This window comes from Macadamia integrifolia, chromosome 13 (assembly GCF_013358625.1).
Source record: "Macadamia integrifolia cultivar HAES 741 chromosome 13, SCU_Mint_v3, whole genome shotgun sequence".
NCBI lineage: Eukaryota > Viridiplantae > Streptophyta > Magnoliopsida > Proteales > Proteaceae > Macadamia > Macadamia integrifolia.
Genome location: NC_056569.1, coordinates 20,067,636 through 20,093,556, shown reverse-complemented (window position 1 = coordinate 20,093,556; position 25,921 = coordinate 20,067,636). Strand labels below are relative to the sequence as shown.

The following is a 25,921-nucleotide window of genomic DNA, read 5'->3' as shown; positions in this document are numbered from 1 at the left end:
GGAAAATGTTTCTTAGAGGGAGTGCAGCTCCTATGCACCCATGATGGCTAATGGGAGCACAAAAAAAAGGATCAACGAATTATTTTCCTTTTTATCAGGAGTCAGGCCAGTCATTTTCAACCCTATAGCCACTCCCTCACATAAACCATTTTCCCAAATAAGAAATTTCATAATTTTTCTATCCTATCATTGAGTTCCCTATCCAACTGTGTAACGTAAACTAATGCGGGGATATCAATTTGGGAGGCTTTTGAGATTTGATTTGTTGAGTGTTGCTAGTATTCTATTAAAATTTGTTTACCATTAAAAACCTCGTCGCACGGTGTAGATGATAGAGGTATAGTGAATAATGGCATTATAGATGAATCCTTTTATCTATGTGATAGTCTAATCATTACTTTGTCGAGAGCCTGTTTCCTAACTTAAGCTCGCAAACACAAAGTCGCAATAGAACAACCTTACCAGTTACTTAGATCCACCCTTTAACACTGATTCAACAATTGTTAATCCTGTGGTCCCCCCTCCCCCCTCCCCCCAACCCCCAAAATCAACGAATTGGTTGGAAATGCGACTTCAAAGGTAGAAGAGCAAAAGATTCACCGCGAGCATCCATACCAAGTTGCTCTTATAATGATAACCACTGATTTCTGACGTCCATTTACACACATATACGCTCAAAGGAACTAATTGCAGTTCAGAAACCATGGATTTCTTCTTGATCAGACCTCAAATCTCACAAAAAGAAAGACCACAAGGTCACGACTCACATGGGGGCTTACTGAAAAAAAAAATAAACAGCTTTTAGAACACAATACAAAAGCTATAGTTTTCTCTTCTGTTCAACTTCACCAAGACATATGAAGAATAGTCAAGGACCGTGATACCAAATTTGAGGTTTGGTGCAGTAATTACTTTGTCATTCAACTTAAAGACGATAACTCCAACATAGAGCATTGATCTGAGTAACGACTTTGATGATCGATGTAGTCCTCAAGCCTCTCAGGTCTAAGGAAGAAAGGATGATTTAAGACTCTGATATAAAGCTAAGACTGTCTGAAACTGTAAGTTGGATCCAAAATTAAGTGAATGAATAGAGCACCTCTCTTATTCCAGTCAAATTTTCGCGCAGTGTAGCATCACATGCCACAATCTTTTTCCTAGTAAAAGCCTCAACAGATCAAAGCCGTGATGTTGACATATTCCAACCAACCAAAGACCATCTAACAATGAGCAAAACTCACCGGAAGGGTAACATAAAAGCTGTTTTTCTTCTCGGATCTTATATATTCTTCAAAATAAGCTTAAGAACAGAATAAATAATGAAAAATGGTGGGGAAGCAGGAAACAAACTCACCCAACCTGAAACAGTCAAATCCATCTTTTCAAGAATCATCTGTCAGCCTGAAAATTCTCCGGTGCATGCCCTATGGAGAGAGTGAGCGACGCTCGTCTCTTCCGAATGCCCAATGCTATGAATTTGAGAAAACAATTGCTACATCCACGCTCTTGTAGTTAGTAACCATTGATCTGACGCCTTCGTGTAGGCCCTGAATAGAAGTCTCGAGTATCTGTCAACCGTGAAAAAGGGATCTGGTTCCGGCCAGGCTGACCCATCTGGCCAGACAACCGATCAGCTGCCTTGGCATCAGAGATTGACCTAGAGAATGCTTGAGCAAGCTCCAAGGCAGTAGCTGCTTTTCCATAGCGTAACCCTGGGGCATCAGGCAGAGATGGTTTAGCCTGCTCAACAGGCTTACGCCATGTCTCGGGTTCAGACCGTCGTTCCTGCTGCTTTTCAGTCTCCCTGATATTCCTCCGGTTCTCATTCCGCCAAGAACCCCTCTGCATCTCTGTCTTCTCATTGTCTAGTTGGTGATCTTTCCTCTCAGAATTCCTTCCAATTCTCTGATCAAGCGTGAAATTCTCAGCCCTGTCACCATATCTGGCAGAGGGAACTGCAACCTCGGGCTTTGTTTCAGTCTTGCCAAGTTCATTTTTAGCCCTTCACATGCCAATGTGAGATGTTAGTAAAAGCCAATTGAATATGGTGTCAATGACAACGATTGGTTACTAACAGCCATGAAGATTTTTCTAAAGTCCACATACCAAATCAAAAATGAAGGAGAGCATCACTACCTGGTAGGTTGTTGAGTAGTGTCAAGATTGTTGATAGTTACATCATCAATACCACGCTCCTTCAGAACCTAATATAATACAAAATGATGCATACACGAAAGATGAGCAAAAGAACTAGCTCACAAAGTGGACACTACCAATAAAATTAGGTTACCAGATTGGGTAAATCAAGAATTTAAGCAAACCACCCAAGAAAGCATAGCCTTGAGTAACCACCAGGAAGATGTGCATAATTTGGAAACACCTAGTATAGTTGCATTGACTTTCTATGTTAACTTCTAAAATGGAACTTCTATCTTTCAGGCCATCTAGTCAAAAAATAGAGCTAAATAGCTTACGAATTCTCGAGGACGAGCACCACCAAACAATGCCTTCCTGCATCAGCAGAATAGATTGATCAGACAACTAATCAATTGCTTCCCTTGTTCACAATGTTGAGAGCCAAAAAGAAAACTAAGACTATTAGAAGAGCTTGAGGTTTAAATTGCAGTACACATAATGTGACAATCATAGTTGCCAGCTGTCCAGGAACCCTTTGTTAAGGGCCCCTTGGTCGCCCAGACAATGCCTTGATGCTGGCAACTATGGTGACAATAAAACTTGTCATTGAGAATATCTAATACCTTACTGTTTAACGACAACATATAGTGCAGTAATTTGCATTCTTTTATCAGTATGGAAAGCTAATTTATGTCCTGTGACTTTTAGGTTTAGACCAAATTCGGCGAAATTTCCCATATTTCGACCAAAAATGGGAAATTTCGATCAAACCAATTGGTTTGACCCTTTGGGTGGAACCAGGTCCTATATAAGTTAGTTTGAAAAGATAACTAAGCCTTCTTTAGTAGAATTCAACCCTCTCTTCTTAGTTTTTTCTCCTAGGAGTGGGAAACTTGGGGAAACAGTGGAGATTTCCATTTTTTGCCCAACAAAGTTGAATCTAAGGGTGGTTCTTACTTCATCTACATAAAGACAGCTTGGACCAAAAAGGTAAGTCCCAACTTCCCCAAAAATTATTTTTTTTATAGAATATACTTGTAAATAAAGTAGAATTATGTAAATTTTTTATATGTTACTTAGGAGGACCCGATCTACGTATTCACGGTGGCCGAATTTTTTTTTGCATGTTAATGCTTCTTTTTTTTTTCTGTTTTTGAAAATGCATTTACCTACAACGCTACAACATATTTCAGTCAACAACTCAACGTAATGATTACCAAACTTTTGGTTCACCACACAAGTATGACTTTGTGTTTTTTTTGTTATGAACTAATGATGTGAATGTGTTAGAAATGTATAAAATAGGATGTACACAAAAAATAGGAAAAAAAAAAACTGTTTGGGGGTCTAAACCTAAACCTAAGTTTCCACCAAACTGGGAAAAATTCCCTGGTTTCCTCGAAATTTCCCAGGTTTCAACCGAAATTTTGATCTCCCCAAAGATTGAAACCCAATACCTTGAACCTTGGGGCTGATCAAAGTCTTTGCTAGAAAAATACAAGGATGGTGGGTTATTGTTGTATATGGGAGGGGTTGGGAAGATGGAGTCTACGGTAATCGTAGGGGTGGGTTGGGGTCTCTGTTGGAGACTTGGAGTCAATACCACAGAGAAAGGGTTAGGGAAGGAGAAGAAGAACAAGTGATCCTTCGGCTCTCAAACCAAATTGGTGGAGGGCTGGTAGGCAAAGGGAAAGAATCCTTAAGAGAACTCAGAGTTGCATGGGAGAAAGAGTCACACAAGAGAAAGGGGGGAGAAAGAGAAACACATAAGCACACAGCCACACAGGCTCTCAAACCACAACTCACTATTACATTCTATTCAATCCATCCAATACTTGTCCATCAGTTAAATACTTAGAAAAACCAGTTCACAAAAAGGAAACCAAATAGAAACCTATTCTACTAAGGAATAAACTAAAATTAGGAAACAAGTAAACTAATTCCAAGTCCTACATAATATTCCCAAATAAATAAGACTTCATAACATCCTACTAGACTACAAAAACTCAAATATAGATTTGGTTCATATCCATCTAAATACCCACATGGGTTTGGATCGGTCCAAGCTTATCAGGTACTGTTCTTCTCATCTCTCTCCACTGTTGTTTCTTCTTTCCTCTTCCTTTCCTTCCTTTCTTCTTGTCTCAACCTTTGGGGCCTTATTACCGACCTTGGGCGATCAGAATCTTAAAGAAGCAGACTTGGGTGAGCCCTCTTTTGTGAGATTGAAACAACGGATTACAGCTGGTTCCATATCTTCTGCTGGGCTGATTTTGAGTAACTTGTATTTACATTAATAACTGGCTATCGGGGCTGGAATTTGTAGGATTCAGTAGGTTTGGGCAAGGCAATTCATAAAGTCTCAGATCGAATGATCGCCATGTGGGAGAGAACTTCTAATCAAAAGGTCCTCCCTAACCATTGATCCCTTCTTCCCATCATGAGGAATTTGATATGGTCTTTTTTTAAATTTAAAATTAAGCCCCAGTTACATATATAGCATTCCTTTTATGATTTGTTTCTGCTTTGTCCTCTTGTATAAATTTCCAGAATTACCCTCTCCTTAGAAGTAGTTCACGATTGGACACAATTCTATTATCTTATTCTTTGCCTTAAAATTATATAACTGCCACTACCTTTTATTGTTGAACCATTTAGCGCTTGGGTGGGCCCATAGCAAGATCCCAAAGCAAGGTTTGTGACCCGGGATTGCATCACCAACCCAACCTGAAACCTAGGTCCTAACGTAAATTTATTCATCTGGAATGAAAAAAAAAAAACGACAACAGTTTCAAAGTCAAGTAGCAGCTTAACCCCATAAAATCCAGTACTGGGCTCAAGGATCTGATCTTGTTGCAAGGACTAAACCAGGATCCAATTATTTTGAAATCATACATATGGCCAATTGATGAGGATCCAGGTTCCAAAATTTGGAATCTTGTAAATACTTTATGAGGCAAATCAAAACCCCTTTAGAATTAAATAATTGACTTAGGGCACAACAGGAATTAAATCAAAACAGGAGAAAGTCGATTCTGGAAAGTAAAACAGAGGTGAGGTTAAACTGAAATAAAATTTTCAAAAGCAGGGTCTTTATTCTAATATCAGGAAATATGGCTTAAGTGTAAAAAGAAGATTTAGCTGGTTCTTCCTCACACGATAGAAATGAACCCAACGATAGAAGTAGCCAACTTCAGAGGAGAAATCTCTCTCATGGGTTACCTGATTGAGCTGGAACTTCAAAGCGGGCTCTGAATATTGAAGACCTCTGGATTACCCAACATAAATAGCCAAAGGAGATGTCCAGAACAGAAAAACAGATTCTGCTAATCTCACCGGGCGACGGTTGCAGGTCCAGCCCTAGTTTCAGAGATAGATCTCTCCACGTGAAGGATATTAGAGGTAGGGTTTCAAGGGTTTGAATCGCCTTGGGGCCAGCTTTCTTCGACCAGAACCAAAAGGTAAATAGGGATCTTCCAGTGGAGTTTTGCGATCCTTTTATCAGCTTGTGTCCTGCTGCAGGGATGATGAACGGTAACAAAACCAGGTAAGAGTTTGGATTTGAAATCACACCAGGTAGGTTATTTGCAATGGGACCCCTGATTGAGTTATGGAAGAACAGCAAGAGATGAAAAAGATAGAATCCAGAGTGAGAAGAAGAACAGAGAAAGAAGAGAAAGAGACAAACGCCTCTCGGCAGCCATGGTTCAAACTAAAAACCCTTCAATAAATATTCACTTCTTCAAAATCCAACTAAATCATGGGTACAAGTTGATATTTAAAGACTTAGAAATAACCTACTTTCCTATTCTAAAACTGAAACAAATATGGTATCCAAATCAAATAAAGCTTGATCCAAGCTATTTTAAAATGGAAATGAATCAAACTAAAAAAAGTAACTAAATATCCTTCACCCAACTGCATCACCAATGCTAGTTTTGATACTCCACAGCACAATTAATTGTGATGCAGATCCAGATTCCAGAGATTGAAATTGGATCGCTTAGGGCCCACTTAATTAAGAAATAGCACAACTTTCTAGTCAAATATCACAGAGAATGGCAGTTTTGTAAAGAAGTGGGAGCTTCTCACAAGTAATGGCAAAACTATAATTTATTAGAACTTTAGGTCACGAAAGAAAAAAAGGAAAGGGGAAGGTAACGTGAGTAACAAACGGGTAGAATTGGAATGACAAAAGAATAAAGAAAGTGGGGAATAGAAACAAAAGATAGGGGTAATTCTGGGATTTAACAGAAAGAAAGAAATAAAACCTACTTTATGTTGTGTTCTTCAACCTCACGACAGAACCAGAAAGGGGAGATGATGCAGATTAATTACCAAACTAGGCTTGTTTTATTAGGAATAAGTCTAGGGTTGGGTTGCATATGTGTTGGGCCTTCAGTCCATATGATTTGGAGTGTATTGGGCCACTTTTATGGGTCTAAAAGATGGGCTAATGCAAGAGTAGATTACAAGAAACTACCCCAACAGTTTATAACCCCAAACAATACAAATAGGAGCAAGAAACAAAGAAATAATACCTTCAAATAAACCCCCAAGGATACAATACTCATATAGGAGTAAAACCAGCCCAAAACCCAACCCGATAGGAGAGAGAAAGACTTGTTATAGAGCTAGAGAGAGAGAGGTGCGGCCAGGGCTGTAGGAGTTCGATTGAGTTGCACTCTTGGATATAGATAGTCCCTAGGGAGGGTACAAAAACCCCCAAAGTTGAGAGGATTCTGACAGCTGGTTGTGAAGTTACAAGCTTTCTTGATTTTTTGACCTAGGAGAGAAAACTGAGAAGAACCTTCAAGAACAGCAGCTGAATGCTTTCAACAGTGACTAGGTAAGGATCGTGGGACCCTTATGAGGCCTGGAATACCCTGATTGAAAACCTAGCTGAACAAAGTGCAGAAGAGAGAAAGAGAGGAGATCGATCTCTCTCCTATTCCCACTGGGATTGCTAATCGGTTTTGATTTCGGGAGACTTTTATCAGAATCTGAATTATACCTCCTGAATGTTACAGCAAATAAAATAAAAAAAGAAGAATAAAACAGATGAGGGGTTGAGAATGGTGAAAGAGAATAAAGGAAGTGGCTATCTCAGCCTGGGGCTTCTCACCCACAACTATCTCAGCTACACTAAGCATTTAGTTGCAAACTTTCTTTCATAAATGCAAACTTTCTTTCATTCAAATCTGTCCCATAATGGTACATATGTCTCTCTATCTATAGAGGGAAAGTTCACAATCATACTAAGACTAGGAGCTAGTTTCCAAAGAGGACTAGACACTCCTACTACAACTAAGAATTCAAAATAGGACTAGGACTTGACTTTATGACTCCAACATGGAGTAGGACTAACTAACTAATAGTCCATATAGGACTTCACAACCAACTAATGGCCTAATGGGCCTTTATTGAATTAAATAGCAACTAATTAAATTAATGACTTAAATCCCGTTTTCCTACCTTCTACCCATATTTTAGGCCCATTAAAGTGGTCAATTTCAAAGAAAACTCATGGGATCAAAGGCCCAACACATACATAACACAACCCAAGGCTTATTTGCAATAAAATAAGCCCAATTGACTTATCTACATCAACTCACCCTCTCTTAGAAAAAATTCGTCCTCAAATTTTGTAGAGTGTGAGGGTGATTATATCATGGTGCACGTCCCTCTTCAAGCCGTAGAAAAATTCAGGTAGCTCTTTGATGATAAAGATGTAATCTAGAATGTGAGGAGCTCGATCTTCAAGATACTTTAATGGGATCACAAACTCCACATGCTCAACTTCAACATCTTCGGATGTATCCATAGGGTCATGTACATATGCACATTTGATCTCTTCTAACTTCAATGCAACATAAAGCTCTTTTGGTTCATCTACCTAGTGGTTCCTAATCGGTTCCATTGATGGTTCAAACACAACTTCAATCTTGAACTCCTTAGGATCTTCCTCTTGACTGTTCACAATCATCATAGTTGTTGTAGTGTCAAGTTCCCTAGTCTCAAACTCATTGTCTATTGTGGCAACCTTGTTGCTTTCTACTTCTCCCACATGAGTCTCGTTGATGGGAACATCAATGACTAGTTCTTCCTCAACAATAGGAATGGCTGAAAAATTTTTAACACTAACCTCAACTTTTGACTCTAGTTCACTGGTCATAGGCGTCTTCTCTTGTTGCTCCTTTGCAATAGACGCTGATAATTCCTTCATGCTCTTGTTAATTGTGGGTGGCATTTGGACATCTGGTGGAAGGAAGTACCTACTTCGTTCATGCTCAAATAGGTACATGCCTGCCAACTCATACTGCATCTCATCCCACGTTCTAGGTTTACATTCTTGAGCTTGAAGTTGCCTTTCACGGACTTTCCATTGCATTCGAACACAATCACTCATCTAGGAACATGCATATTGGCGTTTTTGTGTCTCTGTTAAGTGGTAGTTGTCAAAGTACATGTCCAATTCACGCATCCATTCAAGGAATTCTCCATGAAAATAACGTGGCTGATCATTAGATTGGGCAGGATTGGGCAGCAGTGGATGTATTCTGATGGGAATCCTGTGGATTGAAGAGCCTTCTTTGGAAATATACAGGGAGGTATTGTGTCACTAACTCGTACTTCATCTCCTCCCAAGTCCTAGGCTCATGGCCTTGAACTCGGAGTCGCTTTTCATAGACTCTCCACCAATCTCTAGCATGACCAATCAACTAGAAACAAACAACTTGAAGCTTTTGTGTCTCTGTCAAGTTATAGGAGTCAAAATATTCCTCCAGAGAATCTAACCAATCAAGGATGTAGAATGTATCCCTTTTTCCAGCGAAGTAACGAACTGATGGAACCATCTTCGGTTAATTGTTTGGAGCTTTCTTCAACCGTAGCTCTGATACCACTTAATGCAGGAGTAGATTACAAGAAACTACCCCAACAGTTTATAACCCCAAACAATACAAATAGGAGCAAGAAACAAAGAAATAATACCTTCAAATAAACCCCCAAGGATACAATACTCATATAGGAGAAAAACCAGCCCAAAACCCAACCCGATAGGAGAGAGAAAGACCTGTTATAGAGCTAGAGAGAGGTGCAACCAGGGCTGTAGGAGTCCGATTGAGTTGCACTCTTGTGCGTAGATAGTCCCTAAGGAGGGTACAAAAACCCCCAAAGTTGGGAGGATTCTAATGGCTGGTTGTGAAGTTACAAGCTTTCTTGATTTTCTGACCTAGGAGAGAAAACTGGGAAGAACCTTCAAAAACAGCAGCTAAATGCTTCCAACAGTGACTAGGTAAGGATCGTGGGACCCTTATGAGGCCTGGAATACTCTGATTGAAAACCTATCTGAACAAAGTACAGAAGAGAGAAAGAGAGGAGATCGATCTCTCTCCTATTCCCACTAGGATTGCTGATCGGTTTTGATTTCTGGAGACTTTTATCAGAATCTGAATTATACCTCCTGAATGTTACAGCAAATAAAATAAAAAAGAAGAATAAAATAGAAGAGGGGTTGAGAAGGGTGAAAAAGAATAAAGGAAGTGGCTATCTCAGACTGGGCTTCTCATCCACATCTATCTCAGCTGCTCTAAGCATTTAGTTGCAAACTTTCTTTCATAAATACAAATTTTTTTTCATTCAAATCTGTCCTATAATGGTACATATGCCTCTCTATTTATAGAGGCGAAGTTTACAATCATACTAAGACTAGGAGCTAGTTTCCAAAGAGGACTAGACACTCCTACTACAACTAGGAATTCAAAATAGGACTAGAACTTGATTTTATGACTCCAACATGGAGTAGGACTAGCTAACTAATAGTCTATATAGGACTTTACAACCAACTAATGGCCTAATTGGCCTTTATTGAATTAAATAGCAACTAATTAAACTAATGACTTAAATCCCGTTTTCCTACCTTCTACCCATATTTTAGGCCCATTAAAGTGGCCAATTTCAAAGAAAACTCATGGGATCAAAGGCCCAACACATACATAACACAACCCAAGGCTTATTTGCAATAAAATAAGCCCAAGTGACTTATCTACATCAGAGGCTCTAAGGATGCATACGGGATTACTAGTTAATTTTGATGGGGTTAATTAGTTTCTAATTTCAGTACCTAATTAGTTTCTAATTTCAGTACTTCTTATTTCCTAGTTTCTATTTCCAGTTTTAGTAACTAAAGGACTTTCTATTGTGTAAGTTTCTATTTTCAGTTTTAGTAACTAGGTGAGTTTCTAGTTTTCAGTTTCCTATTTCAGTTTTTGGAAACTAAAGTTAGTTTCTATATTATGTAACCCCCATCATTATTATAAATAAAGGAAGGGTTCTCATTAGGAGTCAGACAATTTGATTAATGAAAAAAAACCTTGTTTGCTGGTTGCTGCTATGCATCTTCTGAGTAGACTGTGTGTTTGATCATAGTGGAAGGGAGTGGTGTTTGATCCATTCGATATTTTGCAGTGCAAAGCCCGAGTGGTCTTTTCAAGCTTTCTTATCTTTCTTCTTTCAAGTCTACTTTCAAGGTCTACTGCTGCTACAGGTATTTACCTCTTTTCCCTTAACAGTTCTGTCCAGGCGATAGGTTTTCTGGGCAGGAATATCGACTTCTGTTCTGACTCAACCCCTAGTCACTTTTAGCTGATATTTGGACCAGAGGTTCCCCTCATTAAAAGAGCAACTCGATCCAGTTTTGGTCCCCATCTGGCTGTGGTTCTTAAGTTATTGGAAATCTCTATTTTCTTGCCCTCTAGTGACTTTACTAGAACAGAACCAGAACCGATTGTTCTGGGCAGTCCTATTTTGTTGCTGTAGTGTCTATCGTTGATTTGGAACTGTTATCGTCCTAATACTACTGCTGATTCATTCCTATTTGTTCACTGCTGATCTGTTCTGAGTATTATTTATTATTGGATATGAGATCAATAGACACATCCGGTTGTTCCTGATTTCTGTGGATGTTTGTTCACAATTTATGATCTGTTATGACCGTATTCCTATATCCGATTTAGTCCTTTAATCTGGGTTATATTCTGATCTCATAAATTCCAATTTCTGGATTCGAAACTCTGAGTTACAGATCTATTTTTTTCCCTTTATTCTGATCTGTGGTATTGTTCCTACCTTGGTTGTTATGGTTGTTCTTTGGTTTAAAAGTTCCTGCGGATTGAGATTTGGTTAGACCCCTACCCTAGTCTACATTAGGAGGCAGCCTCTACAGTTTTTGCTGGGGCTCTTTCACACCAGCATGGATCGACCTAGGGCCTCGAAGGGAGAATTGCAGCACACGGAACCTGTGATTGCAGCCAAGGCTCAGCCAAAACGGGAGGTGCAAGGATGGAGTTTCCTCTATGATATCAGAACTGGCGGAGGGTTCAGATCCAGCAACTTGCAGGTTTCAGAACTCACGGCATACTCATCTTCAAACACTCCTACCTTGGGCATTAGGTCACCTACAGGTAAGGAAGCAACCCCATAAATTTCAGCCCAAACCAACAAAGCACCAAAGAGCTTGAAGTCACTGTCCAAGGTTCCAGGTACCGCCCAGAACAAGGAATGGGAAGACAAACCAAAAAAAGGAGAAGAAAGAAAAAAGAAGAAGAATAACAGAGAAGATGAAGAAGAAAATGTAAGAAGAAGTAAGAGAATGGAAGGGAAGAGAGGAAGTATTAGAAAGGGGACAAAAGAGGATTGATCACCCATGGCAGCCATGGTTCACACCCAAAATTATCAAATTCTAATTTCTCCAAAAATTCTGGATTCTTCATTGGGTTACATTAATATAAAGGCAAGCAAACAATGTAAAAATAGATACTAAATAAATTGGAAACCAACCTACATAGCAATTGAAATAAAAATCCAATCTTCCTACCAAACTATTTCTAATCAAAAAAGGAAAGCAAATAAGGAATCAAATCAAGAACCCAACTACATCAAATTGACATGTTAAAACAATTGATTGATCGTATGACCATGATGGAGCAGTGTTTGATCCCATATTTCCCCGGAGTGATGGACAACTATTCCAATCAACAGCCAATGACATCAATCAGATCATGAACCAACCATCATTTAGAAACACACCATCACAACCCCACTTTGAGGGGCATGTGTGATCGTACTTTGATCGAGGCTGATGAAGGTCCTTAGGGAACAAGGGAAAAACCAGAGTAGCAGGGAGGAGGAAGGGAATCACACATTCACACAGAGCACAAATCCAACCAATTCTCATTCAATAATCAAATCACTCTAACTTGTCTATCGGTTACAATCAATATATAGAAAAGTAGAGACACAAAATTAGAAACTCAACTGAAATAGTATCTAGCCTAAACTAGGAAACAACCACAAAAGGAAACCAATGCAAAAGAAAGAAATCCTACCTCCTACATTCAAATCTGAAAAATTAAAAGGCATGAAATGAAAGACAAAATAAACTACTAATTATTTCCAATTCTTGTTGAACCAAAACCTTAGGCTGGACCGGTTATCTTAGCTTGGCTTCCAAAGCCGGTCATGCTGGTCCAACCATGCAAGTGCAATTGTATCTGCATCAACTCTCCTCCGCTGAAAAGAACTCGAAGTAAAAGGTCCAAGAATGCCGTCAGAGTCGATGTGCTTGAGGAGAAAAGTGCCAGTTGTCCTCTTGAGTTTGAGAGGGGGAAGATCCTTTGCTAGAAGAAACTTTATCTCGATTCCACTATGCTAAAAGAAGTGTATATTCTCATATCCACAGTGCTTGGCTTTCTTGTCGAACAACAATTGACGCCCCAAAAGAATGTGACAGACTTTCAAAGGAAAAACATCACACTGCACCTAATTCATCAGTCCACCAATGGAATACGTGAGCAAACACCTTTCATTAATTTTTAGATTATTGTTGTTCACCCACCCAACCTTGTAAGGGTTCGGCTGAGGCTCCGTTTTCAGACTCAGCTAGCTAACAGCATATTTAGCGACAACTTTAGTGCAACTGCCGGGGTTGATCACCATATTACATAGGCTATCACTGCATAGCACCCTGGTCTGAAAGATACTATTACAGCTCCAATCGTCCTCCTCGGGAACCTTTGGTGTAGTCAAAAAAGAGGACATATAACATAGAGCATTGAAGCACACCATCACTGTCACAATCACTAATCCCACTAGGCTCATGATCACACTCAGTCTCCAAATTTACTGTTCCTATTTTCAGTTGCTCTTTTGGTACATAGGGTATAAAATTGTCCTTGTCGATGTGCGCTAATAACCAGTTAGGACATTGAGCTCGATGCCCGTACCCCTTGCATGTGAAACATTGAATAGCCTCCTTTGGACATACCGAGTCCCTGTCATAACCACGCCAAGGTGGGGAGTAAGGTCTATCTGAACCACGGCGAGGAGGGGAGTATGGACAATTAGGCCGTGAAGATGACATGTATGAATCATGTCAAGCTGGAGAACATGGCCGGCTAGGTCGTGAAGATGCCATAGATGAAGCACTAGCATGTGGTCTGTTGATTGATTTTTTTGAGGAGATGACTGTGGCTTAATAGAACTAGGACCCCTAGAAAAAGTATCTGTAAGTGGCCTCCACTTGTATGCACGTTTCTAATTTTCCTCAACCTGATATGCTACTTGTGCAGCATCTTCCATTCATTGTAGGCAGTCAACTAGATGCAAGGGCAGCACTAAGTTGAGAGTGCAAACCATTAAGGGATTGTGTCACAAATACTTCTTCATCCCACTCAAAATCAAAACGAGTGGTCAAATAATAAAATCTAGCAACATATTCTTCAACGGTCAAATTCTTCTATTTCAACTGTGCAAACCTGAGATGCATGTGTTGCTTGTAATCAGGAGGCAAGACTCTTCGATTCATGACTTCATGCATTTCAGCCCAAGTAATGACTAAACCAATGTCTCAAGTTCAGTTCTGTTGTTGTTGCTTGACCCACCAGACTCAAGCCGTGCCTTTTAGTTTAGCCTTTGCAATAGAATCTTTCGAGCCTCAGTCAACCCGTACCATCTAAAGAGTGTCTCTAAGCTGTGAATCCAATCAAGGTACAGTTTTGGATTGTTATCTCCATAAAAATCAAGGACATCCAATTTTGTTGCTCGTTCCGCTCCATCATATTGACCAGTTCCATATGGTGAAGGTAGTGGTGGTGGTGGTGGTGGTGGTGGTGGTGTATGATGTGGTGGCGGTGGTGGTAGTGGTCGTGATGGAACCTATGGAGTGGTGTTAGAAGAATCCCCAAATTAAATGGGACTCTTTCCTCTATTTGCAGTCACCAATCGTTCAATAGAAACTTCCATTGATTCCATCATTGTTTTAAGAGAAGTGACAGCGGTAGTGAGGGCATTAATTTTCGCATTAGTTGCTCTTTTTATAGGAGTTCAGCAACTGGATAACTTCACCATTGGCTACCATGGTGGAGATAAGCAAGATTACACTCAAATATGATGGCAAAATAGTAAATAAAAGAGGTTTAAAGAACAATAGAAGAATGGTAATTAATGTGAAATTCCTATGTGGATGGTAGTAACGTAATATCTGAAATTCAATTATGAACTCACAATATATTACGTATGGGCAAGGGTATATTTGGATGTGACTAAAACAATAGGACAACAAAGGATAATGAAGGAAGGGTTTTACCGATAGAGGAGTTCTCTCCTTCTTGGAGATGAAAGCTCAGCAAAGGAGACTGAGGAAGGAACCAGCGGTAGAACCGAAAGGGGACCAACGGCAGGATGGCCTTCAGACGTCGACAAGGGGAAGGTTGTAACTTCGACTGAAGACCACTCACAGTATGGAACGTCGACTCAGGTATTTCTCTTTTCTGGACCTCACTTTGACTTCTTCTTCTTCTGTTCTTTCTTCTCTTCCTTTTATTTTTTTTATTTGTCTTCTGGTTCTATCTTCTCTCTCTCTGCTCTCTTTTTTTTTTCTTTTTTTTTTTTTTCAGAACCCTGGAGAAGGTGTTTCGATTAGTTTTTTTTTTTGGGGGGGGGAAGAGGTCAGTGGATTCTAGTTGGGCTTCTCTGTTTGCAGTAGAGATTTTTTTTTCTTTGGGTTACTCAACCCTAGCAGTTAGGGTTCCGACTTCTCTGTTTTGCAACAGAGACTTTTTTTTTTCAGTCACGGTAGAAGCCATAACAGAGAATGGAAGGGAATAAGAGAGATGGAGGGGAAGGAATGAGGATCCTTCGGCTTTGATACCAAGTTGATGGAGGGCCTTAGCGAAGAAGGGAAAAACCAGAGTAGCACACAGAGTACAAATCCAACCAACTCTCATTTAATAATCAAAGCACTCTAACTTGTCCATCGGTTACAGCCAATATATAGAATAGTAAAGACATGAAATTAGAATTTCAACTAAAATAGTATCTAACCTAAAATAGGAAACTACAATAAAAGGAAATCAATGCAAGGGAAAGAAATCCTAACTCCTACATTCAAATCTGGAAAATAAAAGGCATGAAATAAAAGACAAAATAAGCTACTAATTATTTCCAACCTTTGTTGGACCAAAACCTTGGGCTGGACCAGTTCTTCTTAACTCTTAGCTTCCAAAGCCGGTCATGCTAGCCAACCATACAAGTGCAATTGTATCTGCATCAGAGGCACACTACAGCAACACCAAGATGCCACTCGCAAAGTGAAGATGGAGTTGAAGGAGTATAACGACAAAAAGGCAATGCTTGAAGATTCTAAGACAGAAGACCAATAGGTAGAGGATTTTCATGTGGAAGTCTACGTTGAAGAGAATAAAGCAGACAAGGCTCTAACAGGGGAATTCGAGTTAAATTTGGGAACAAATCTCAAAATAATGAACCACATAAAGCCATAACAACTCAAGACATTATTCTTGTTATCAGAAAATTTATTAAGTTTGTGATTCCACCTCACAACTTTAAAAAGAAAGTTCCTAGGGCTGAAGACTTTATTCCTAATATCCCTACATCACTAAAGTTCTGCTTGGGACTGGTCAAATTTGCTACTCAAATGTTACCATGTCATCACTACAAAACTTGTGGACAAGTTTTTTTCAAGCCAGTGAGAGCTGATGCAGATCAAGAAAGTTTTCAAAACAAGGATCCACGGCAAAACAAACCCAAATCCTAGTTCAATAAACAAGTAGCCTAATAGGTTATATAGATAATATGCTTGGAATTTTTATGTTTACTAATGTAGTGGGCCTATTTTGAAAGCCCATATATAAGGGATAAGTGGCCCATTCAAATTTAATTGGTCGTATCTAGTCATCTAAAGTTGTGAAGTCTTAGGGATGGTCAATTGATGCAAAATCGTGGCTGAACCAGATTGACCTGTCTGACAATTTAGAACGAGATAACCCGGGTTCAATTGGGTTTTTAGGTTCAATAGGATATTTTCATTATTTAGGATTTATTTTGTTTGGGGAAAATAACATATTTTTTTTATTTTTGGGTAGTAATTAGACAAGTAGGGAATTCACAATTTGAGTTTTATTGTATTTCTATTTTTGTCGGTCTAGGTTTAAGGATAATTAGGAGATTTTATTTCCATTTCAGTCTTCGATTTTAATTAGGAAAATTTTTATTTCAGTTTATTATAAATAGGTGAGTGATTCATTCTCCCATTTTATTCTTCATTCCATATTTACCCTCCCCTTCCTCTATAATCCTCTCTAATCCCTATTTTCAAGTCCCTTCCTAGTTTACCCCTAAACTATAAATCTTAATTATGTCCTCTTTTCTTTGCCTATCTATTTAAATTTTAAACCTTGGAAAACCCAATTTATTCCCATATTGCCACTACTGGTTGCTTTGCCTACACAATGTCCTTGATTGCTATTGAAATTACAAAAATTGCCATTAGAGGCTTGATTTAGTTCAATTGTTCAGGTGGGCCCATAAACAATCTGAAACAGGTTGTTGGAACACCTGATTCGCATCATCAACAGTCTAGTTTTATTGTTAGTTGTGAAAGACTTTGAAAATGTAAAGTAATTAAATATCTTGAAAAGAGTCCTAATGTAAGTCCCCTTGGAAATGCCCAGACCATTAAGTCTAGAAGGATTTAAAAATAAGAGTCTAGAACTCTCCCAGCCACTATAAATGGGGCTGCATGTAAGCATTTTAAAGAAAGTTAAAAAGCTGAATGAAATTTTTTGGTTCCATGCCAATAGCTGTGAGCTGTTATTCCACTGTTCCTCACGTGATGCTAGGGTTAGTGAGATACTAGCATAGGCTTGGTGTGGGACTCTTCAAGTCATATCTTTCTTATCTTTCTCATCTTTCTTACTTCTTTGTTTGTTATTAAAATTACTCAATTCTGGTTGTGTTCTAACCTCCCTACAATTCCATCTATCGAGGATTCTAACTTTGCTGCAAGGACTGAACCAGGATCCCATAGGGTAACAAACATCATGCGCACTCAAAAGAAGATTACTGGCTCAAGAATCCATTTTCTGTTCTAGTTGAGATTGATGTCATGCGCATGGTATGATTGATGTCATGCGCATGGGATGGTGATGCTTATCATGTGCAAGAGATGATTATAGATTTTGAGAACAACAACTCAATTTTCAACATAACATTCTATTTTTCAGATTATTATCTTCAATTTCTCCCAACAAATTCATGACTGCTACACTGACTAATATTAACACAAACCTCCCACAACTCTCATCATAAAAGCATTCTGATAAAGCACAAAAATTTACAAATAGCGGGTCATAGAATTACCCTCCCCCCCCACCCAAAAAAAAAAAGAAGGGACTTCTTTGATAACTTTGTCTAATCTGATAACAAACTAAATTGCTAATATGGACATTTAAACAGAGAGCGCAATTAAGAGCAGTTAAAGAAGACTTTTGGTTATTAATAACCTCTTTTATATAGCTCAAGTAATAGCAAAGCCACTAGTCTCTCACCATCTCATTAGAAGATTTAACTATTACTGAATCATTAAAATCAGATTTCAAGACTTACTTTCCCTGATCCAGATCTAAAAGGGACAATAACAACAACAAACATAGTTGTCATGGCGTCACCAAGGCGGCGATTTGGCATCCTGGCGGAAAAAAAAGTTCATGGCAATGCTACGATTTACGTGACTCACAAATGGCAGTCGCCATGGCACCACCATGGACGCCAAGTCACGCCTGATTCACTAGGCGGTCAATTTTTTGTAAAATGCAGGGTGATTTTGATAGGGCTATATTGATTTTTGATGATTTGATGTTGCTTAATGTTGGTTTTATATGTTATAGGGTATATATTGTAGGCTTGTAGCATGCTAAATAACTTTAGAGAATATGGGAAATAAAAAAGTAGCATACTAAATAACTTTAGAAAATAGGAAAAATAAAAAATGACACATGGGCGATTTGACCGCCATGGCAACGCTATAATGGGCGATTTATCGCCAAATCGATTAGCCACCCCTCCACCGCCTTTGATCGATTCGACGCTGTGACAACTATGATAACAAACTCAACCTTATCCAACTAAATGGGATCGGCTACATGGATCCGAGCAAAGACAAAATATTAAAAATAATAGTAAAAAGAAAAGAATACCGCAACAACACAACTCCTCAGCCATATCTCATCTAAATGGGGTCAGCTACATGGATCCTAGCCCTCCAAACAGCTCTATTCGAGGTCATATTAGAATCAAGACCTAAACTATGCATGTCTTGATGTATATCAATGGCAGAGATCTGCCCAAATTTTTGTCTTCATCAACAACTAAGAAGGCCATCGACCAGCACTAATTTGGGTTATGAATGACAACCTTAATGAGCCCCACTACTCGAATGGTGAAGAGATTGGAGAATAACCAAGGAGGATTATTTCCAGATTTATTTGGAAATCTCAAGCAGTTCAAGGAGATTAATTTCCAGATATTCTGTGGGTCCTTGCGTGGTGAATAGCCAAAGGAGATTTTATGGATTCAGATCCTCTCCAACTAGGGGTTGGCTGGAGCGGGACCAGCAAGACACATAATAGGAGAGGGAAACAAGGGGTTTCACTTTTTCTCTCCTGCTTTGTGTCTTGCAGGTCCCTTTCCAGCCAGCCACCCCCCCAGCTGGAGAGGATCTAAATCCAGACAGTATAGCTTGTGTGGATATATATTAGGAGGAAATTCTGATTTAAGGAAGGGTTCTATTTTCCAGATTTGGATAGAGTATCACCCAGCAGTTAATAGAGATATATTTCCCAGATTTCCTTGCTAGTGTTCAGATCGTGCGGGCCCCATGGCCAGCTGGTGGAGGTTGAATTGAAGAAAAAGTTATGTCAACTTTAAGGGATGAAGAGAAACAAGGGTTCTATTGCATGGGAGATTTCTTCAAGGGATGATGAGTTGTCGCTTTCTGTTCTAGTTATGTCAACTTAGATTAGGATTGTGTTGCTTTGTAATTGTTTTAATTAAAGAAAAAGTTCCAGAATGATGTAATCAGTTTCCAACTTTATAAATACAAGGTTGTGGCTGGATTCTATAACCAATGATTTAGAATAAAAAAAAGAGAGTTCTGGTCTTAAAACCATGAATGCTGTGAGAAGCAGTGGTGGTGAAAGGCCGTAGTGGTGAGACGCCATGGTTGAGAGACCCAAGTCTGAGATAGAATACCCCCTATCCCCTTCTTCTTCTTCTTCTTCCGCTTCCCTAACTTTTCTGTTTATGTTTCTAATTTGTTCCTTGAACCTGGAATTTATTGATTGTATTGAAGATCCTAACTGGGATTGGATCACCTGTTATTCAATCATACATTATCTTTCCTCACTACTTCTCCTAGGGTTTTTTAGGCCTGCCCCAAGCTCTTTTAGTTCCTTCAATCTGAATCCCGTAATTGTGCATCCCAAAGAATAGACTAATGAATGATCTAAAAAGGAATGCATAGATAACGAATGACACAAAATGAGGCAACTTTCATATATATTTCCACCCCACCAATCAACACCACATTAAAAAGAATAAATAAAAATGAAAATTATCAAGAACACTTCGTCTGAACCTAGGTGGAATACCAGCTCCACAAGAAAAATCAAAAAACAAGTGTGGTGCATTTTCAGTGTGAGTTCATAAATAAAAAATGGATTTGTTTCTATGATCACCCACTTATAACCTATAGTGCAAAGAAAAAATTTCCCCTAGATTAATCCTCTCCTATTTTCTATGACATTTCTTTCATTTATATGGATAGATTTTGAATAAGACATGTACAGAATTCTAAAAAATTATATTACTTGACTATATTATTTAAAATCTCAAAATGGCCACTTCCATCTATAAAGAAAGAGCAACCCAGTGCACGAGGCTCCCGCTACTACAGGGTCTGGGAGGGGCAAATGTACGCAGCCTTACCCCCTGCTTCGCAGGAGAGGTTGTTTCCAAGGTTTGAACCTGTGACTAACATGTTGCAATAATGCAACTTAACCAGTGCGCCACAGGATTGCCCACTGGTCACTTCCATCTATATCACCTTCAAATCATTCCACTATTAATAAACAAAAAAGGTGACGGTAAGACCTTAGCAGTGCAATGAATTCCAGCAAGAAGGTTGGTAGTTGTGCTACCCCACTCGTTTCCCCTTTATTCCAATGAATATGACATCAAAGAAGATAGGTTTTTTCTTACAGATGATTTCATTATTCGGTAAAAAGAATTTGTATTCTATGACGGACACCAGCAAGGATTACCTATAGGAGATTGAAACCCCTATCCCAGTAAAAGCATTCCCTCAGTCATAAATACCTGCTAAGTTGCAAGTGTTCTGTAGAGAAATTATTTCCAGCTAAGAATAGAATCCAACTCAGATAACAGTAATGTTGCAATGTCTCTCCTCATTTCCCATTTCCTCTTTACTAATCTATCCTTCTCTTTCTTCTTCATAGTTTAGGAAAAAAAATAGCAGGTTCCACCACTAATCAGTTAATTAGGAAGGCATTTTAGCCATTTAGCAGGTATTTATGTAATATACATACATATGGATGCTAAATTGACTCCAATCTAACAGTCCACAACTCCATAGCACTGTGCCCTCAACACAACTACTAACTCATAAAAGCTACCACAGTGTCATGAAATTTTTTTAATCCTTTCCCTCTGTTCTCCCAATTATTTTCAATTATTCTCCTATATCAAATTTCAGTTTAAATTTATATTATAACTTATTGTATGGATTTATCTCACTATCCTTGAAACAAAAACAGAATATTGAAGTTCAAAAAGAATATCAAAACTCTTATCATTGACTTAATTCATTCAAATGTATTTCACTTCAGATCCTATATCCAATTTGATATAAACTTATGTCATTCTTTAGGAAGGTCTCGGATAAAAGAACATGAACACTACATGCATTTATGGATTTTTTTTATTTCCAAAATTGGATAACTATGGAAAATAGCTGCAAACAAGTTTACCAACCTCTCTCTTTCAGCAGCTTCTTGCGCTTGTTCTAGACGTTGTGAACGGGGTTTTAAATTCAATTTGGGGCGTTCAACTGTCTGGATCCCCATTTCAGCACCAGCTGACCCTGGTTTTGGAGGATTTGCATTTGCAAATGATTCACTGATAACTTCCACATGAACAGATTGGTACCCCTAGATTCCACATAAGGCAAGCTTTTACATTACAGTCATCTCAAAAAAGAATGCAAGAAAGCTCAAATAATTTATCAACCAAATACCTGCTCCTTAAATTCCACAGCTGGTGCTTCTGAAGTATCCAAAGGCTTTGACCTAGGAAGGAGCTTCAGTTTAGGCCTCTCAGATACTTCTGGAGACATTGGTGCTGGAGTTTGGGACCCAGCAAATTTACCCTCAGTGGAAGCAGGCCGAACAGCATTGGGATAAATTGGCAAGCTCCCATCTTTTACTTCTGGATATATCGAAGACCTCACCCTGTCTTTTGCCTCCAGATACAAGGGAGACCTCAGCCTCTCATAATCTGGCAATTCCCTCCCACTACCGTGGGCAGCATCATCAGCAATGTGACCCCTTTCAGTATACCTTCCACGCATTGCATCGTGGTCACCCCTTTCACTGAATGGGGCAATACCAATACATGCATTGTTAGCTTTCAAGTGAAAATCACTCTCTGAGTCAGAGTATCTAATTACTTCAATATCAGGAGAATGATGGATCGGATGCTTAGTTTGCCATCTACCCGATGATACCTTCTCAAGGGCGCTAGCTTGCGCAAACCTGGTGATAACACTAGGACCAGACAAGGCAGCTGAAGGCACCGGCTCACAGACACCGACAACCTCCTTCCTTGTCCCCCACGCATTTGGATGGGAACTAGCAGAAGCCTGACCGTTAGTACCAGCTTGGATATGCGAGTTCATCCCCGTCGCCGCTGCTCCAGTGAATCTCGCAGGGAATGAACTGGGTGACACACCTGGTGAGTGAGAAACAGAGGTTGAAATCTTCCCAGTGAGCTTCCCAGCAGACATAGAATCTGCCTTCTGTTCTGGACGACCAGGAGGAACTGAGCTTTCATCACTGACGGTTCGACGGGGTACAGACACGCCATCCAATGGCTTGCGTTCATCCTCATCGAAGTTCCGGCCGATGTGTGTAGGGTGCGACAGGAGAGAAGCTTTCTCGTCAAAATTGCGAGTTGCACCAGAAGATCCTGGCCTCGAACGATGATCGGATCTGCCCATAGGGTTTCCCCAGGAGGTCGGCATCTGACGGTCGAAACCAGGACGATCGGAAGGTCTTACAATGCTGGGAATAGGGTATAAATTTAGAACCAGAATAGCAATCAAGAAATCTATCATGTCCAGATATATTGACAACAAAATAATTAAATTTAAAAATAACAGAAGGAATACGAATGCCCAAGCCAATGATATAATTCGACTTACATGGATTCTCTGAGAGGGAGATTTCGACCAAATTTTCGGACAGATTCGAAAAATCAGACAAAAAAATGTGATTTTTCCTATTAACTTTTGATCGATATTAAAAAAAAAAAATGTAAGTATTTGATAAAAGAAATTCATTGCAGAACTTACACTCCGGGAGCAGAAGGTAGCGGAAGATCAGAGGGGATGGAGCCGCCATGAAAGTCTTTCAGCGTCATGGTGGAGCCGCTGAAAGCTTTCTTCTTCGACATTCTTCCTCTTCGCTTCTGTCTTTACTCCTGTGGTAATCACAGAGCAACGATCAGTACTCTGTAGGAGTTCGTGAGAGAGGGAGAGAAAGAAAGAGAGCGAACCAATTCAGAAAGCAAGAGTGAAAAGTAAACAACGGGGGTTCCCGTCCGTTACAAGTTATGCGGTTCCCAGTCTATTTATGTAAGTTCGTGCTATACGAAGTAGGCTTGCTTGCCCAGAACCCTCTTCTCCGTGCAATTTTGCCAGTTCTACTCCTCCGGCTTTTAAGTTAGCTATTCTATTCGCCAAACCCCTGGAACTCGGACGACGGCTCTACGGGATCGCGTCAAATCACGTGTACAACCGCTGGGTGGGTCTCTGGCTCGCTCGGCTCAGCTATTTGTTACACAGAACAATCAACCGATTCAGATCCTTTCAAAGGGTATATTTCCATGTTTTCGTAGTTTGGAACATTTCTTTTTTTTTGTTTTTTTTTTTTTCTGGTAGGATATTTGGGAACGTTTCGAGACCATTTGAAGTATACTGTATCCATATCTTTTTTTTTGTTTTTTTATGCGTAGTTTTTGAAACAATGTTAGAACCCGAATTTGGGGTGCTTCAAAACCAGTCTGAGATTTGGAGTTTTACTGTGATTCTTGTTGATGACCCTAATTAGGTTAGTAAAACCCTAAGATGTGTTTGGCTACATAATTCCTAGGAGTTATATTTCAGATTTGGCAATGAGTCTATGGAGAGTGTTTCTGTTGATTCGGTTTTATTATTATTTTTTTTTTTCAAAAATTATTTGGTTACCCATAAATCTGTTACGTAAGTCTACCTGAAAACTGTTTGATTAGCCTAAATCTCTAAAAATGATTCTATAGAATCAATCCAAAAAAACTGTATGGTTACCCCAACAAAAATCTTCACCTCATAAGTTTTACCTCCTCCTGATAGTTCATGTTAATAGATAGATAACATGAACATCCTCACAAAGTTGTAAAACTTATACAAAAAGATTAGCCTGACAAAATGCTGAATTGATTAAAAAAAATCCATGTTCACAGTAGTTCAACAGTAGGACTCCTAGTTTTGATTGACAAAAACCAGCCTATAACAGTAAACATCCATGTCTTCTCCCTACCACATATCTCCAATTCAATATATAATGAGATACAGATATTCCTATTTTCAATAAGCAATTCTTATAATGTATCTCCTAACAAGGGAAATAAGCACCATTTCCAAAAGCCCATCCAACAGATTAATTGAATTAAAAAAATAAAATATGAGCATGGCTCACTACCTCACTCTTATCCAAGTAATTTAACTTTGAATCACAAGGACTGATATTAAGTAATTACACCTAACAAGTAAATTACATATCCCTTTCACATCACCTAAGTTCATTAGTGCTAAAAAAGGGGATTTCCCATTTTACACTACAACCAATATGAATTTCCTAGCCATCATGCTACCCTCTGAGAGAGAAAACATAAGAACCACTACTAATTCAGATCTCTACACTTTAGAAATATTCTATATTCTTCATAACCATCTTACTGATCACTTGAAACTTTAATGCATCAGGTTGCTAGAGCTTTTATCGGAGATTCATTTGAGGTGAAACCATTTACAGGTGAGAAGGCAAAAAAAGATGAGCAGCATCCGGTTTGATCAATACAAAGCATCATCAGAGCCCAGACAAAGATTTTGAATCATTGTAAGGTTAATTATATGGTTTGCCATTATCCTCTGATACAGGGTAAGCATCATCAGCTCTGAAATTTATACTTGTTAAGGGCAAACCCACAGAAAAACTTAGATCGGCAATCAAACTACATAAAAACACAGAAATCTCAACAAAAACTACCCTGAAGTTAAAAAAATTAACACAGAGAGGAGCATTCCAATTTCCCGATCCGTTCCAAAACCAAAACCCTAAAAAACGATATTTCTCAGTTCAAACCCAAAATTCCAGAATCGTCAGGTCAAAAGAATGAAATTAGGGCAAAAGTATAGAACCTAAGAGAAGAGAATCATACTTGATACTTGACATTGCCCAAGTACTGGTCGAATACAAAGAACAATCAGAAACCTTCAAAGAGAATGAAAAGATGAAAATCCACAGGTGTTCCAATAAGCTTGGCGAAGGTTCGGTCAAATTAGTACTCAGAAAACTGAAACTGGAGCTCCAAATCCAAAAAGCAGAGAAGCCATGGGGACAGCAAGGAGGTCTAGTCGTGGTCGGTGTTGAGGTCTCACCATGGGCCCTCTTGAGCTTCAATGGGAGGAAGAAGATTGCTTTCCCGATTTTTGTGATTCTTTTGAATCACCACTTAACATGGACTATTTATATGAGGGCTAGGATTATGTGTGTCAAATATGAGTTTTTCTATTACCTTATTTCTCATATGAAGCTATTTATCTTCAGAGAGAAGTTTCAAATGAATTAGTATTTCTAAGTAGAAACAACTCAAAACAACTAAACAATTTAAAAAAAAAAAATAAATAAATAAATAAAATAAAATAAAAAAGAGAATTGCTTTCACTAGAAAGACTTTCTATAGAATTATGTAACCAAACACATCAAAATGACCAAACTCATTTGGATTTAGTAAAAATATCAGTTTTAATACCAACTTAGTTCTAAGCATAGAATTGAGTCAAAATCTGTACTTTGTCGGGGTGCATGCA

General features: G+C 38.9%; 1 protein-coding gene across 4 annotated transcripts; it reads right to left on the bottom strand.

Moving 5' to 3' along the window:
• Window positions 1-1,249: 1,249 nt before the first annotated feature.
• LOC122059614 lies at window positions 1,250-23,507 on the bottom strand. 4 transcript variants are annotated; one of them, XM_042622509.1, is made up of 8 exons: window positions 23,347-23,507; window positions 23,144-23,271; window positions 22,994-23,002; window positions 21,809-22,853; window positions 21,547-21,722; window positions 2,475-2,511; window positions 2,137-2,204; window positions 1,250-2,002 (listed from the first exon to the last, which is right to left on the bottom strand). In XM_042622509.1, exons 2-8 carry the CDS (start codon window positions 23,242-23,244, stop codon window positions 1,513-1,515), a joined length of 1,926 nt encoding a protein of 641 aa, XP_042478443.1. In that variant the 5' UTR covers window positions 23,245-23,271; window positions 23,347-23,507; the 3' UTR covers window positions 1,250-1,512. The 4 variants fall into 4 exon arrangements, with proteins under 4 accessions (XP_042478443.1, XP_042478444.1, XP_042478445.1 ...); XM_042622510.1 differs by having other exon boundaries at window positions 23,399-23,507; XM_042622511.1 differs by lacking the exon at window positions 22,994-23,002.
• Between the last annotated feature and the right edge of the window lie 2,414 nt (window positions 23,508-25,921).

What these genes read in the sequence shown, in the direction of transcription:
- LOC122059614 (XM_042622509.1), bottom strand. Translation starts at nt 23,244, where the DNA reads ATGTCGAAGAAGAAAGCTTTCAGCGGCTCCACCATGACGCTGAAAGAC. An exon ending in CTGTGGAATTTAAGGAGCAG is followed by an intron (nt 21,723 to 21,808) that starts GTATTTGGTTGA and finishes TGTGGAATCTAG; the next exon opens with GGGTACCAATCTGTTCATGT. An exon ending in GTGCTCGTCCTCGAGAATTC is followed by an intron (nt 2,205 to 2,474) that starts GTAAGCTATTTA and finishes GTATTATATTAG; the next exon opens with GTTCTGAAGGAGCGTGGTAT.